At 38.7% G+C, this 17,204-nt stretch overlaps 1 protein-coding gene across 7 annotated transcripts in view; it reads right to left on the bottom strand.

Annotated features, from left to right (window-relative positions):
* Positions 1 to 2,855: 2,855 nt before the first annotated feature.
* The window catches only part of PLEKHA7 (pleckstrin homology domain containing A7), a 171,536-nt gene continuing 157,187 nt past the window's right edge, over positions 2,856 to 17,204 (bottom strand). For 5 of the 7 annotated variants that reach the window (XM_086749408.1, XM_086749409.1, XM_086749410.1 and 2 more), the window contains 4 exons: positions 15,504 to 15,656; positions 13,055 to 13,188; positions 9,423 to 9,565; positions 2,856 to 4,414 (listed from right to left, as the gene is read on the bottom strand). In XM_086749408.1, the coding sequence (XP_086605534.1) occupies positions 4,392 to 4,414; positions 9,423 to 9,565; positions 13,055 to 13,188; positions 15,504 to 15,656 (453 nt within the window). In that variant the 3' untranslated portion in view covers positions 2,856 to 4,391. Of the gene's footprint in view, positions 4,415 to 5,936; positions 6,046 to 9,422; positions 9,566 to 13,054; positions 13,189 to 15,503; positions 15,657 to 17,204 lie in introns of all 7 variants that reach the window. The other 2 variants (XM_086749415.1, XM_086749412.1) reach the window with 2 other exon arrangements.

The raw sequence follows: 17,204 nt of genomic DNA, 5'->3' as shown, positions 1-17,204 counted from the left end.
TCATGTTAGGCTTTGTAATTTTACCTTCCTCTTAGGTTTACCTGTAGTTTAACATTCAAAGTACGGTTGTTGCACAGAATACCTCAACAGACTTGTATTAAAAATGCTCTTTAAAATTCCAAAGCTTTGAACTAAAGAAATATCTCAAGAAGTTTTCATGGCAAGTTCACCTCAGTTGGTTCAATTCAGCTGCAGTTAGATGTACCTTTTCAAATAATGGAAAAAACTGTAAAGGGGTCAGACCCAATCAATACAGTTGTTCAAACAGAATTTCAGGCACTGTGATGTGCGTATTTTTTGTGCTCTTTCTTTGTACTGCTCCGCTATGAAGAAAGGTTGCTTTTGCTACTAGAGCAATACAAGTCTTAGCCTTTTGAATACAGCCAAACAACCAATGGGAATGTTTACTAGGTGTGGGAAATATAGCAGTTTTTCATGTTTTTCTTGTGCATGGCTTTGTTCTTCGTATACTATGCAATACATCGACACACACACAGAGCACTAACACTTTAAAATACCCGAAGGCAGACATAAATCAGAGGGGTAACATCAGATCATGCCTTCTATACCTTCTGACACTAAGTAAATCTGGTCTTTCCTTCGTACAACATCCTCAAGTTAATTGCTAAGACATATGGGAAATACGTGCGTTTACAGAGGAGAACAGATGCTGATATACAATACATAGGCATATACCTGAAGATCTGGAAATCAGATGAGTAAATGGTGCAGGTGGAAAAAGAACGGTGCAAACAATACCAGGGCACATTGGGAGAGCCCTGCTTTCTCAAAACACCAACCCCTCCCTCCAGAGGCTACCGGGCTCCTGAGACCTTTAACAATTTTTTTTTTTTTTTTTAAATAGCAGTACAAAAGTTTAGTAATATCTTTCGGTAACTTTTAGTTCCACACATAAGCAACTTTGCAGAATATAATCTCTTAATTACAGTTGTTTCCTGAAAAACCTTTCTATCTAGGATTTTTTCCCCAACTGTTCCAAAACAGCCTGGATGCCTCTAACTACTGCTACTTGTCCCGTTCTTCAAAATAAATAGCTTTATATAGACGTACAAAGTCAAGCAACAGCTCTGTAGCTCGACAGGACTTCCTAGCCACCCGGCAATACATACAAACCCAAAATAACAGTAGCGAAAAACAGGGGGAGGGTGAACGGGTAGCGTTATGCAAGTTCAAAAAGGTGAAAGCAGTGCTATTCATGAGGATCAGGCTGGAGGTTTATAAACTCAGCTGTGCAATAAAATTTTAATAACTTCAGTTGAAGAAATTGAAAACATGTATATGGGAAGAGAAGTCAGTCTGCATAATTTTTGCTTGGTATAACATTACAAAACACTAATTAGAAAACAGCACCTTCAAAAGAAGAACTGATGCTGCTTTCTAATGAGTTTCTCTTTCTTTAATTAGAATTAGTCCCAAACGCTTAAGCTGCTTAACAGGCAGAGGGAAAAAAAAAATAAAGCTACTTTCTGACCAAAATGATATTGATCTGCAAATAAAGACAGGGTTTTTTCCTACTCTTAATACTGGAGGTGTAGTGTGTAACACCTACAAAATAGCATTTTGCTTAAAAGAAACAGAACTGAAAAAGGAGATCAACCTACAACAAACACTGTATGCGTATGAAACTTAGCCCTAATTATTTAAAAACTGTACCCACCCCCGCAAAAAATATGGTCACTGGAGAACAGCATTTCACATATTTAATAAAAAGTTTTGGAAGAAAAATTATCCTGATAATTTTTTCCCCAAATATGAGATTAACAACGGACTTTAGAAAGATTAATTTTGTTAAAAACATTAATGGTATAACTATTTAGGGCAAAATCCTTCTCTTTCACGCAAGCTTGAATGAGCAGATTTTGTGTGTGATCAAAGGAAAGAAAACTAACACCTCCCACCCCCTGCACAGCAAAAGCACCTGCACCCTTTTCCCTGCACGGCTGGGCCAGCAGACAGGATTCAGCAGTTCAGGAACCCATGGGCTGGGCTCCTCACCCACCAATTACGGCCACACGCTCTTCCTTCCTGCGTAACAAAGCTTCTGGAGAAGGAATGCAGTTGCGCTGAACCAGAAACATGCGGTCAAAGGCTCCTTTGTGTGCCGGAGGGACAGAACGAGCACGTCATAAGCAGCTCAGCTCTGAATTCCTTTTGCACACATCTGAAGGTCAAGTGCTCATATTCTCAAATAGTCGCTCTCAAGTTCGCAGAGTCAATGCTGAGCCCCAGAAAGACTTCCATCTGCTTCTTTACATTTTGTTCTAGAGATTATGTTTCAGAAGAATGAAACATTTCCACTGGTCTCCATCGAACTGATGTGGTTTGAGGGAACAGCTACAGCGTAAATCACTGCTGCCACCAAAATTTGCTTCACCCGTTGGCTCTCGGGTCAACACCCCATCCACAAACAGAACACATCTTACTATGCGATGCCTCCAGGGCTGGCTTGTTTGGTTTTAAATTTAAGTTACTTCTGAATCTTTATTTCACCAGAAACTCAAGGGCTAAGAATGTGTCAGACAGACGTATGTATCTACGAGACAGAAAGGACAGTATTGTCGTCATTGTGTTTAGCAGATAATTCTGAAAAATCTTTCTATTCAAAAATAAAGGCAGACTTAATGCTAAGAAGCATTTATTGAAAAAAACCTAGAAAATAAAAATGAAGCTATGGTGTAGGGGGAACCTGATCCAAATCCCAGTGAAATACGTGCTAACTGGGAAAACTTCAGTGGGATTTGAACCAAAGAAGAGCAAAACGCGGTAACAGCACAAACAACTCTGAATTTTCAACCCTACGGACACTGGTAAGAGAGCAGACACGACAGAGGCAATAGGAGGCAGTTATGTTAATATTTTAATCTGTACATATACCATTTTCCAGACTGTTACATTTTATTTAAATTAATGTTTTCTTGCAAAATATTCATTTATGCTTTCAAAACTTTTTATAAAGGCAAAAATAAATCATTTTGGCAAAAGGTTTTGAAGCTGATACTGGCAGTATTGAGGTAAAATAGATTGCATTAGCTAAATATATTCCTTTAAGAACAGTTCCGAGTACAGAGTTAATATAATATAATTTGTCTTAAAGTCTGAAACTTGAAATTCAATCAATGTCAACAGGTTTGTAGCTATTACTTGAATACAGCAAATGAACAAGTTAGTGGTTTCACAAAATACTGCAGAAATATCTCAGTCATTTCTCATCCAGAGCTGAACTCAAATAGTAATTACACAACACTGGGAAATTTTTGCATGTCTGGCATTCAATGCATACACAGGTTTTTTCAAGCAAAGCAGTTGCAGCAATTAATTTAATCTTACCTTCTCCTTACATAACGAGTTCACCCTTTGCCCTATACATACGTAAAACACTGAATTTCAAAGTTTGGCAAAGTTAAGCACCAGGTGAACATATATACGAGATTAGCAGGTGCCACATTACATTAGTTTTGCTGTTTCCAGGATAAATACTAGTCAATACATCATATTGTAATGTTTACTGAAAAAAAAAAAAATCAAAAGAAAAATATATATTTACTAGTAAAATTACACATTCTATTATTTTTATTGCTTATTTCACATATTTCAATTGTTTTCTTCTTTCACATCTCAACTTCCAAAAAAATATAATTTGTTAGCTGTTTGTTACTGAGGGGACAGCACTATGTCAAGAGCAACCTAGCATACTGTGCATTGATATCAGCAAGTTAATCATATGGGATCAAAAAAGAAAATGGGAGTTAAAATTGGCTTTCATTATGGCTTTTGTGGGAAATTTAAGCTATACAGTGGTTACTGATATTTAGAAATTCAAGCTAAAAGCTCCTTGCAAAGTATTATTTAATGGGCAAGAGGGTGGTTGATCAACTCTACAAAAATATTCAACCCAAAACACCCCTTTGGCAAACCTCTCGCTTGCGTTAGCTCTACCCATACCCTATGAATGTGCTTCTAGGTTTTTTCAAATTTACATTTTTTTCATGAAACTTTACATTGTGCATCTGAGCCTGAGGGGGAAGTAACAGCATCTTTTAACAACTACGCAAGTAGTTTATCTTAAAATGAATTCAGCCCTTGATTTAAAAAAAATTCTAAAATACATTGTTCTAAAAATACATTGTCAGTATTTTACAGAGTTTATTAAAAGTGCCATTTATTCATACAAAAAGTCTGAACTAAACTGAAGTAAAAATAAAATGGTTTGCAATTCTCTTCATTTTCACAGAAAATCCCCCTGTTATTCTCTGAATGTATTTCCAGAAGAACCTGTCATCGGCCAGTGAGCATCTTCACAGAAAGCTGGTAATGAATCTCCTCTTTCTTCCACGCGGCGTCACTAAGTGGGATTTGCTTTGAGTCCTCTGTCAGTGTTCACTTACTGCTTTGGCTAGCATGAAGTAAAACAAAACATGGTTAAATATTAAAGCAAGTACACTAATGCCAAGCAGTAAGCACATTCAGGAAACATTTTTTTATTAAAGATTTCTGCAGTTTGGTGGAATGAACAATTCATACAGACACATAAAGCAAACAATTATCTCATGATGACATTGCTGCTGAAACTCCGGTGTACTCTGCATGTTGCTGGTTATTGCAATTACTTTATTGATAATTTTCCTGAAGAAAATGTAGGTTTTAATATATATATGTGTGTGTGCGTGTGTAAATACATATCTATACATACACATGTATGTGTATTTATACAGGCATGTGACACACATGTTTTTAAGTCAGTCTGGAATCCAGAATGGTTGGGGTAGGAAAGGACCTCTGAAGGTCTTCTGGTCCAAGCCCCTGCTCAAGTCTAATACTTTTGGACGGTACAGTTATTTTTCTGGGTTCTTGAGGCCACACATGGGTACCCTATTCATAGACAAAGATCTCATGTGATAGTGATAATTAACTAGCATATCCCTGGATATAACAGTAGGGTCAAGTGTTATTCAGACACAGCAAAGACAGTAGAATCTTGTAGAGGCTCCTAATATCTATACAACTCTCTTGATGGAAATGTGTTATTTTTCACGGGCCTCATTGGAGGCAGGTCACTGCCTGTTTGGGCCTTACTGGTATGTGCTCATTTTTATTTGGATTTTTATTTTTTGCACAGATATTTGACTCATATTAGTGACAATGAAAACAAAGGTATCTAAAGATTAATGCTGTTAAAGGTAGTCGCTTTATGAACCCTCTTTTATCTTATTGTCCAACATCAGGCAATAAAATTAGGCCAAAGGAAATAAAAAAGGTGAGAATAATTTCAAAGGAAACTATGGAAGCATTTTAATACCTGAAATGGCAAAATAACCTAATTGGAGACAAAAATCAAGTCTTCTGTTAACACAATTCAATGAAAAACACAAAGGCATGAAAAAGTGAAACACGATATTGTAGAATTAATTATAAAGGGCCAAATTTTCAGCTCACCTCAATTAAGACATCAGTGTTAGTTCATGTGTAAGATACCAGCCCATAAACAAACCCTCTGTTTATACAATTTTTTTTGTGCTTTGGATTCTCTTGTGTAGCCACTGTATATGCCAGGCGCAGGCAAAAAATACCTATGCACCCCTATGGTAGCCACAGGAGTACACAACGCTAGCCACCGGACTACAAACCACTGCTGAAAATCTGGCCCCATGCTAAGGAGAATACAGATGTCTCTTTCCTCCACCACGGTAAGATTACGGAAGCATCTTATCTGTAGAGTGACAGCAGTTATTTGAAGACTTTATCAGCCCACGTGTTAGCTCATTAGAAGCAATATTTAAAAGATTAAAAGGTTTCTGAAAAATAAATGCTTGTGTTCCCTTGGCTCTAATTTAGGGTTAGTAAAAGTGTTAAAATTCAGCAAGCCACAGCAAAGGTACAATGGCAAATCAGACATGCCAAGAGCAGTTAGTTCTTACTTTTAAGGTGTTTAAACAAATGTGTAGTGAAATCCATTGCTTAAGGGGGAGTGAGGTGGCTGTGGTACAGAAGGTGAGGGTGCTTTAGATGGATAAGTCAACTGCTGAGCTAGAAGGGATCACACACAGGAATTAGGCTGCACAGTCAAACATTCATATTGTAACAGAGGCACCTTAATTTGCTATCATGTGAACAGGAAACCTGATTAGTAAGGCAATAAACTGTTACACTATTTTCATTACATGGAACACAATTTAAACAACACTTCTACCTACTGTTTTTTTTTTTCTATTAGATGCATAAGTTACGCAAATAAACATTCCTGTTTTGATGAGCATATGGATGATCTATCTCAAGACGAAGTTTAACGGAATATTTTAAAGCACACAACACTGATATACCCTAATCCTGCCCTGCTTTTAAAACTGCAGCTCTGGAACAGCACCTGTATTTGCTAATTTGATTTCAAGGTTTCACCGAGGTTGTACAGGTTTTCAACATTTCCTTTGTTATATGCCAATGAGCGGAAACAAAGATAATATATAGAAAAATCACCCCCAAAAATACATATGCATAGAACATTTTGCTTAGTACAGTGCACAACACAGCAAAAACATCTTCAGATCTCAGCTTGAAACTTCAGGATAAAGAACACAATGATTGAAACTGTCCTTGTGTATAAAACAGAGTCATGGGATAGTATTAGAAGACAACAATCATAAAACTAAAGAAATTGAAACTCAGTCTTCAATTTTGCTTTTACATTTTGGAGGGCCAAAGGCAGACCTATTTCCAGACCAGAGAATTTAGGAAATGACTTCCTGATACTCCTGCATTTGATTTTACTCTTTCAGATTCTTGGTACAAGAATTCAATTTAGGAGGCTGATCTCTTACTAGGGACAGAGGAATCCCAAAATACCACTTTACAAGGATTAGACAAATGCACAATTAATTTTAAAAGTTATTTATATTATCATAGCATCATATATTATCATGCTTCTTCCTCCCCAAATGGGAAAAGTTAAGCTTCAGTCTTTTTCATAAGCAAATCTTTATAAAAAAAATCCAGACATTTAGTTTTGGATTTTCAGATATGGTCTGCTTCGTCAACAAGGACCAAGTGATAACTCATATTTTAAAAATCAAACTGCAAAAATAAGAATGTCAAAGAATCTGTAAAATCAGAATAAATGAGAATGTATAATCAGCTGTGCAAAGCATAAAACGATTTTTCTTAATCACTTGAGATTATCAGAAAATAGGCCATAACTAAAAAACCTGAACTCTTTTTATGGTTTGTATATTTTCTATCAAAACCAAACCACTCTAGAGCTTTTTTTTTTTAAATTCCTTGAAAGATGTTTGTTTTGAAAGGTGTAAGTAATAACTGAAATCAAAGCAAGACACATTCAAGACCAGGTTGGATGAGGCTCTGAGCAACCTGATCTAGTCGGGGATGTCCCTGCTCCTTGCAGGGGGTTGGACTAGATGGCCTTTGAAGGCCCCTTCCAACCAACACCATTCTAAGATTCATTCTATGATTCTATGTTACAAAAAGTGAGTATTTGAGATACAAATGTGGCAGGGAAAACTGTGCATGGACATAAATGTTCAGGCTTCCTTAAAAAATCAAACACTTGGCTACAATGCCAAGGGGTTTTTTAAGTGTCTAAAAGACAAAAGAGCTAGCTGCCATACTTCACAAAGAAAATCAAATTAAAAATCATCTTGCAACTGACTGAAAATTTCCTCAAGCAGCATTTAAACATTTCAATGCCAATACACATTTTAACTGTCTCTATGGGGAGAACTAAAGAATTAAGAAGATTTCTGTGGTTACATATAACTAAGAATACATGGTGATTACACTTTTGAAACAATTACAATTAAAAAATTAAAATAAAATAAAAAAACCTGCAGTAATGAAAACATAGCTACTACATTCACTATACAACATTAAAAGATCAAACATATTTCAGTAGTGTATATTTACTGTGACTTCACACACACCCAGCAGTAAGTGAACTGGCCACGTGAAGACTCTTTAGTATGGCAGGCACTCTGCTCTTGTTCCGATACAGAGAAATGAATAATTTCAAGTATAGGCTGCATTCATCTTGGTTGGTCTTAGCTTTGGTGCTAAATTTTCCCAGGAGAAGCTAGAAGTCACGTGGCAAAATGCTGTGTTGGTTCATACCTCCTGAAACACAAAGTCCCTCTCTGTAACCGAAGTGTGCGAGTCCCTGTTACAAGGACCCCGTTACTGAAACTGGGACCAGGCTGCCTGTGGAGAAACCATTTTGATTCACAGATGCCTAAAGGTCCAAAAGGTTACTCCTGAAATGCTCCCAAGGTTTTACAATTCTGGGGTTTTTTTGTTTGTTTTGGTTTTTATAACGTCTGGCCTCCTCAGTGAACCATTTTATCCCTTCCAGTCAGTTAAATTACCTACTGAACCTCTCCAAGGTCTCAAGATCTGTATACTGAAAATGTATTCCATCCCCTCAAAATCACATTTCCCTCAAGTTTAGCTGCCACTGCATCCATGAGTATACAGCCACATTCAATCAACAGTCTGTTACTACAGATGCATGTTATGCATCTGGATATTGGAATAATCTGTCTTTAATAGGAAGGTCTTAAGGGCTTCTGTGGCAAGTGCCATAAGTTTAATCTGACAACTTCAGATGAGAAATGTGCGTATTTTTTCTCCATCATAGCTGAAGTTTCCATTATTTCCATTCTCCACTGGAACAGTGAACTGTGCCAGTTATAAATGGCCAGTCAGATACTTGCCAGAATAGCTGCTGCATGTATTACTGAGTGATACAAATCTCTTGACATTTCTTGCTTATTTCAACTATAAAGCAATGAAGAGTGAAATTATCACTTTTAGTAACATATTGCGAAGGATCTATTAATTTCCAGGCATCAAGCAAGATTCACGCACGACTGTCTTGCTCTGACCTCTAATCTTGGTCACCAGACAGAAACATCCAAATACCCATTTTGCAACGTCTTTTTCAGCCTGCTGTCATACAGCTCAAGCTGCAAATGACTGAACTCTAATCTCAATCACTGCACTAGGGAATCTTTCTGTTAAAAAAAAAATTAAATCCCTTTGTCTTGATTTTTTTAAGCCACTGATCAATTTACTTTTTAAAAATGATTACAAAAATACCTCATTTAATATAATTATTGGGGATGCACTGAAAATGTTGAATTTTTAGGACTATTAGTAATAGCAAATTTCAAGCTCTGAATTTACTGATCGTACTATTTAGTCCCCTCCACCCTATCCATTAGAGGCCAAATACTCAATGTAAATCTTTAGTCTCTCTAAATTAGTTATCCATAAACACTTTTCGCTAGTTTGAATACGAATGACAAACTCTCTCTTATGCCAGAAGTTCAGCAACAAGCCCACACAACTTTAGAAGCTGATAAGAAATAGCGGTTATTTTGTAAATAAGTAAATATTACCTGCTACCTCCTTGCTCCTCTGAGAGGCTTCAGAAGCCAAAGCATATGATATGGTAATGATGCGCTCCTGCTCTTGCAGCTGTGAATCTAAATCAACTGAGTTGTGTTTGTCCTGGGCAACAGTAGGCTGCAGATTGTGCATACTAGTGGGAAAGTGCAAAACAACATTAACATTTGCAAACGCAAAGAAGAATCCACCATGTAGATGAGAACAAGCTTGAATTCATACAGCAGTGTACAGATCTCATCTATCAAGCTCTGAATTTTATCAAACTTCTTTAAAGTATCATTAGATATTGCATGTAAATGACTACACCACACAAAGACAAATGATGCAGCCACGACGCTTTCAGTCACAATTTCAGCATAGCCCTAAGTACATCTGAAAGTCCTTTGTTGTAAACACGCTGTTTACATGAAAGCACCACTATAAAACGTTCATAGAATGGTTAGGGTTGGAAGGGATCTTTAAAGGTCATCTAGTCCAACCCCCCTGCAAGAAGCAGGGACATCCCTGACTAGATCAGGTTGCTCAGAGCCCCGTCCAACCCAGCCTTGAATGTTTCCAGGGATGGGGCTTCCACCACCTCTCTGGGCAACCTGTTCCAGTGTTCTACCACCCTCAGTGTAAACAATTTTTCCTAATATCCAGTCCAAATCTACCTCTCTCTAATTTAAAACCATTACCCCTTGTCCTATCACAACAGGCCTTGCTAGAGAGTTTCTCCCCACCATTCCTGTAGGCCCCCTTGACGTATTGGAAGGCCGCTATAAGGTCTTCCCAGAGCCTTCTCTTCTCCGGGATGAACAGCACCAACTCTCAGCCTTTCTTCATAGGAGAAGTCCAGCCCTCTGATCACCTTCATGGCCCTCCTCTGCACCTTCTCCAACTGGTCCATGTCCTTCTTACGTTGGGAGCTCCAGAGCTGGAGACAGTACTCCAAGGGGGGTCCCATAAGAGTGGAATAGACAGGGAGAATCACCTCCCTCAACCTGCTGGCCACACTTCTTTTCATGCAACCCAGAATGCAGTTGGCTTTCCGGGCCGCAAGGGCACGTTGCTGGCTCATGTTGAGCTTCTCGTCCACCAATACCCCCAAGTCCTTCTCCTCAGGGCTGCTCTAAATCCATTCTCCGCCCAGCCTGTATTTGTGCCTGGGATTGCCATGACCCATGCGCAGGACCTTGCACTTGGCCTTGTTGAAATTCATGAGGTTTGCGCAGGCCCACCTCTCCAGCCTGTCAAGGTGCCTCTGGATGGTACCCCTTCCCTCCAGCGTGTTGACGGCACCACACAGCTTGGTGTCATCAGCGAACTTGCTGAGGGTGCACTTTACCCCACTGTCCATGTCACCCACAAAGATGTCAAACAGCACTGGTCTCAATACTGACCCCTGAAGAATGCCACTCATCACTGGTCTCCTCTTGGATATCAAGCTGTTGACCACAACTCTGAGTGCCACCATCCAGCCAACTCCTTATCCACTGAGTGGTCCGTCTGTCAAATCCATGTCTCTCCAGTTTAGAGAGAAGGATGTCGTGTGGGACAACGTCAAATGCTTTGCACAAGTCCAGGTAGATTATATCCATTGCTCATCCCTTGTCCACTGGTGCTGTAACCCCGTCACAGAAGGCCATCAAATTGGTCAAGCATGATCTGCCCTTAGTGAAGCCATGTTGGCTGTCACCAATCACCTCCTTATTTTCCATGTGCCTTAGCATGGTTTCCAGGTGAATATGCTCCATGACCTTGCCAGGCACAGAGGTCAGACTGACCAGCCTGCAGTTCCCCAGGTCTTCCTTATTTCCCTTTTTAAAAATGGGGCTTACGTTTCCCCTTTTCCAGTCATTGGGAACCTCACCAGACTGCCACGACTACTCAAATATGATGGACAGTGGCTTGGCAACTTCATCCGCCTGTTCCCTCAGGATCCGTGGATGCATCTCATCAGGTCCCATGGACTTGTGCACCTTCAGGTTCCTTAGATGTTCCCAAATCTGCTCTTCTGCTACAGTGGGCGGTTCTTCATTCTCCCAGTCACTGCCTTTGCCTTCTGCCTTTGCGTGATGTGGCTAGAGTCCTCATTAGTGAAGACCGAGGCAAAAAAGTCATTGAGTACCTCAGCCTTCTCCATGTCCCAGATAATCAGGTTCATTTCCTTCCTGAGAGTGTCCACATTCTCCCTGATCTTCCTTTTATCCCCAACGTACCTAAAGAAGCTTTTCTTGTTGCCCCTGACATCCCTGGCCAGATTTAATTCTGTCACAGCTTTAGCCTTCCTTACTGGATCCCCGGCCGCTCAGATAATCTCTCTGTATTCCTCCTAGGCTACCTGTCCTTGCTACCACCCTCTCTAGGCTTCCTTTTTGTTTTTCAGTTAGTCCAGGAGCTCCTTGTTCATCCATGCAGGTCCTCCTGGTGTTTTTGCCTGACTTTCTCTTCACTGTGATGCATCGCTCCTGAGCTTGGAGGAGGTGATCCTTGAATATCAACCAATTTTCCGGGGCCCCTCTTACCTCCAAGGGCTGTATCTCATGGTACTTTGTCCAGCAGATCCCTGAAGTGGCCAAAGTCTGCTCTCCTGAAGTCCAGGGTAGAGAGCTTGCTGCACGCCATCTTCACTGCCCTAAGGATCTTGAACTACACCACCTCATGGTCACTTGCAGCCAAGGCTGCTCTTGAGCTTCACATTCCCCACCAGCCCTTCCTTGTTGGTGAGAACAAGGTCCAGCATAGCACCTCTCCTCATAGGCTCCTCTATCACTTGGTGAAGGAAGTTATCACCCACACATTCCAGGAGCCTCCTGGATTGCTTCTGCCTTGCTGTGTTGTCCCTCTGACAGATATTGGGGTGGCTGAAGTCCCCCACGAGGACCAGGGCTTGTGAGGCAGCTCCTATCTGCCTACAGAGGGCCTCACCCGCTCGGTCCTCCTGGTGAGGTGGCCTGTAACAGATCCCTACTGTAATGTCGCTTGTCCCTGGTGTCCCGTTAATCCTGACCCATAAGCTCTCTGTCAGCTCCTCATCCATCCCCAGGCAGAGCTCCATGCACTCCAGCTGGTTGTTGTCATAGAGGGCAACACTTCCTCCTTGTTATTTATTTGAAGTTGTTAATAAAATTTCTTGTTAGTGCCTGGAGAAAAAGGTATAACCTGGCGGTACTCAGGCACAGCCTCTTTAATTGTCTTTCAAAGAGACAGCAGACACTTGAGGTAATCAAATTCTTGAAACTGAGTGTTTCAGATTACTCTTCATTAGCTGTAAGTAGCCAAGTGTTCCTTCAGAAGAACTCTGGCTCTTTGGAGACAACAGAAACTTGCTCTCACACTGACTTTTCTTCTCCTTTTGGCCAGATCTGTGTCTTTCCTTCCTCATTGCTCTCACCTACAAGTTGCTTGGTAAAGACTCACTACTATTTTAGGATGCTCTGAACAGGGAAATAGACATATACAAAATTTGTCATTATCTCTGTTTTAAAAAGGAGCTGTAAGTATACTACATAAATTATATGTACATTTTCTAAAAGCTACAAGTTACACTTAGATAATTCAATAGGAATTAGACTGTTGGATGAAGTTAGTTCCCAATGTTTAGCACCAGCCCCTATGTAAGAATTGAAAAAAACCTGACCTTGATTTAGTAAGAATGTTCTTTATCTTTTCTGCTTTACGCTGCCTGGCTGCCAGTTCTTCTGTAGAAAGAGGCTCCTCTGGTTCCAGTTCAACATAGCGTTCTGGAATTGGAACTTTCTCAGGTTTTGACAACTGGAAAGAAAGCAAGCATCAAGTTTTTAACAACAAAGACTTTTTAAAAATTGAAATAAATTCTCCTTAATGGAAGAACACAACGAAAAGAATAAAGCATGCGTTTTCACAGTCAATACATGTACCTGATGCTAAACGGTCCCTCTGGATATGAGCTGATGACCTTTTAAACAGTGTCTTTTCCCTTTGATTCATTTTACTTTAGAAGACAGATCGAACAAATATTAAAGGGGATTACAAAAGAAATTAGAATCAACAGGGAACCTTTCTTCAGCTCAGGCTTAGAGCCCAAAGTAGGACGCTGCCTAAAGCTGTTGCAGTAGAAACAAGCAACCACTACAAGACTGACTGGACAACCTGAGATTTTAATGTAATGATATTTATGCCATGCCAGTGAGGACTTCCTACAACTGAAATGAAATATAAATTTTTAATCTAGAGCAGCACTTAGGATATCGTTCAGTGGTGGACTTGACAGTGTTAGATTTATGGTTGGACTCGATGATCTTTAAAAGGTCTTTTCCAACCTGAATGATTCTGTGACTCTATCATTCTTTTGAGACTGAATAATCTTCTTGAAAACCAATGATTATTATATAGAACAGACTGCTTTTGAAAAGCACAAATAGAGGATGTGTGAATAAATAAAAATAAGTAAAGGGGAACTACTCTTTCTTCTACCCTTTGGATTTTTGTTAAGACACTCATGAGTTTTTAAAAATAAAAGTTTTAAGTAAAAATAATCCTAAATTTTTCACCACTGAACTTAATCCACACTAATTCAATGGCATATTAAAGTGGCCTGACCTAACTCCCAGTGATTAGGCTCAGTAACTCACAGGCAATCCTAGGCCCAAGGCATACAATACTGTCATTGGCACTCAGAACCACACTGAAATCACAACTTCAAATTTCTTATACTTCCTTCTCAGTAAACCCAAGGCCAATGCTTCCTGAAAAATCCTCATGTTCTACTACACTTCCTTACCTTCAAATCCAACTCCTCTCTGGAGCTCTGCAGCTATACAGATATTCTTTTTTTTTTTTTTTAATTTATGTATCTGTCTCCATACTGTAACCAACCTAGACCAGCTCATCCTGCCACTTCCAGAATAACAAACTCAGTTATCATGTGAACAACAGATTTATTGGCCTTTAAAGACACAACTGAGCACATTTCCTTATGAGGCACAGAAGTGCCTGCCAGGTGAAGAGGATGGATATATGAAATGGAAAAGGAAAACCTCAGTAACCTGAGAAAGAAGCATTACATTCAGAGCTTCAGATCTACTTCAGTTACTCTAAGTAAGACAGAAAAGCCTATAAGCAAAAATGTTTCCTATCCTAGGATGAAGGTGCTAATTTGGATGTCTGAAGGGATTCATGTAGCCCTGGAGACCTTCTGGAGAAGATTTTCATAGCAGAGTGCAACAAGGAAAGGTAACACAACAAAAGTTTTTGTTTCTGTTTCTGAAGCTTACAGGGGCACTGCATTTTCTGTAGAACATATACAAACATAAATTGAAAGATACATTAATTCACAGAGATCAACAGATAGTGGCTCATACACTCAACCTCTTACAAATATCTCTATATAAAACGACACATTGCCAACAGCTTTCAGAAGAGCAGAGGTACTTACTACTCTAATTATCATTAATATTTACTGATTTTCCATGTACTATGGCATTTTACACAATGCATAGCATCTACTGAAATCTTTCCACTTGCTATGTTCTTTCTTTTCCACCAGATGGCTCAATCGCATTTCAAACAAATACTTTACTGAAGTTACTACAGCTGAAAAAAGACCTAGTGCCTACAACATAAACTAAGTCATTTGACAAGCCGACAGAAAGATGTTTTCTGTTTTGACCAGGATGAAGTAGCACTCCCTCTTCTCTACCATGTTTTGCCTGTCAAAATGAAGAGTAAGGTAGCTGTGGGGAACTAACTTTTACTTGATTGCTGTTTCTTAATTTCAAATACTCTTGATGTTGTCTTCTCTTTTTTTTTTTCCCCATGTATATAACACTGCCTAACTTAATCACTTTTTCCTCCATAAAGCCTGAGATGTATCTTTCAAACAGTAGAGACAACCTTGCAATTTCTTCTCTCCATTAAAACACAATACGAACATGAACTTTACAGAGACTCTTAAGCACCAGGCCATAAATTTTCAATATCCAAAACATTCCTTTTAGTTAAAACTTCCAGCTAACTTTTGAGAGAAAAGATGAGAATTCACTACCTAAAACTTGGAAAGATTAATATTTTGCAGCACAGAATAGGAGGCAAAAAATTATGAGTGTTACCTCTCTGCTGATATCTAAATCATAGTCTTGAGGCTCCAGATCTGTCTCTGTCACTGCTACTGGCTGAACTTTTAACCATTCATTTTCATCCTTGTTTTCTCCACGAATTGCCCTCTCAAGTAACTGCAAATCAAATTCTTGCTCTCGTTTCCACTGGTAATAGATACAAAACAATTAACAGCATTCAACCATAATGCCAAATTAATCACTTAGCAATGTATATTACTACTGCTGCAAATGCTATATTGCTGAAAGAATCCACAGAGCAAACTCCTTAACTGACAAGAAAGAGAAAATGCAACTGTGTTTCTTGGAACATACGGCTGGGAGATTTGATCCCTAGCTCTGCTGCACAGATTTTGGACTACTATTTAATTTTACAGGAAATGTTCAGCAGTATTAAATTCTAACCAATGTATTAATCATAATTTCATATATGCTGATTAACATGAAACCAGCTACACACAGACATATTTGGAAGCACAGATGTCAATACAAGTCAGTCTGTGGACTGACATACTAGTCCTAGGGATTCTAACCAGGCAGTGCTGTGTGATTTTGAAAGGGTATATATATTGCAGGTTGAGAATTGCAACTTTAAAATTTTATGTATCTTTCTAGAATAATACCTAAAGATTAAAGCTGATAATATTTTACACACTAGCATTAACTTGCCTTGAATTAAAAAATAACAACTTAGTAACTTCCAAGCTCTCTGACTTTACTAAAAGCCGTATCTAGCTACCTGCAAAGATTAAAAAAAAAAAAAAATCTTTCACATTCTGTCTTTACAAGGTAAATACTTAGGAAAGATAAATTCAGAACATATTTAAATTAAGTAGCATAGAGTTCCCAAATCATTGCATAGTAGCTCCTTCACAACTACAGACAATACAGCTGCATATAAACTCGCACTTAAGAACACTACCAGCACTTTTTTGTTCAAAAAATTAAGTTCAGTTGCAGTATCATTCCATCCAGCAAATCTCAGCAACTTTACCATAGAGAGTTGAAACACAATTTTAAAAGCAGTAGAGAAACAGAGGGGACAAAAAGAACACGAACAAAAAAAATCATCTTCTAAGGCATCTGAAGGTATCAATAGGAGAATGTGCCATTCTATGTTTCTTAAAACTACCTCCAGTGTTTCTGTTACAAATCTCTGGCTTGTTTTGGTTGAAGTCTGAACTCCGCATGAAGTCCTCAGACTACATTACACTACTTCCGTTAATAAACCCAACTGAAACCTATTCATGCACAAGCTCTCAATATTCACTCAGAAGATACATATGTTCCATGTATATTAAAGAAGTTAGATAGCTAGAAGGCAATTATATCTCAAAAATTAAGATGTTTCTTTACAGAATTCAAAAGAGAAAAAAAATGTTTTCTCATACGACTACTCCAAACTCATTCTTCTACTCATATTCGAACCAGGCCTGATTGACATAGTATATTTTAAATACACAGTATAATTTTCAAGTTGTTATATATAGGTAAGAAAAACATCAAACCATTATTATGAAGCAGTACTTTTATTGGCTTTGATGTTGCGACTTTTACATTAAGAAGGCATTGTATATAACAAATGAATTCATGTACTGTGATCAATACTTAAAATGTCATACTACACTCGAGAGCTGACCGATTAAAAATTAGAGTTACACATACAATGTATGTTTAAAGCAAATGTTATATACT

The sequence above is a fragment of the Chlamydotis macqueenii genome, chromosome 5 (genome assembly GCF_036417535.1).
Source record: "Chlamydotis macqueenii isolate bChlMac1 chromosome 5, bChlMac1.mat, whole genome shotgun sequence".
Classification (NCBI taxonomy): domain Eukaryota; kingdom Metazoa; phylum Chordata; class Aves; order Otidiformes; family Otididae; genus Chlamydotis; species Chlamydotis macqueenii.
This window is presented reverse-complemented; position numbering and strand designations above follow the sequence as displayed.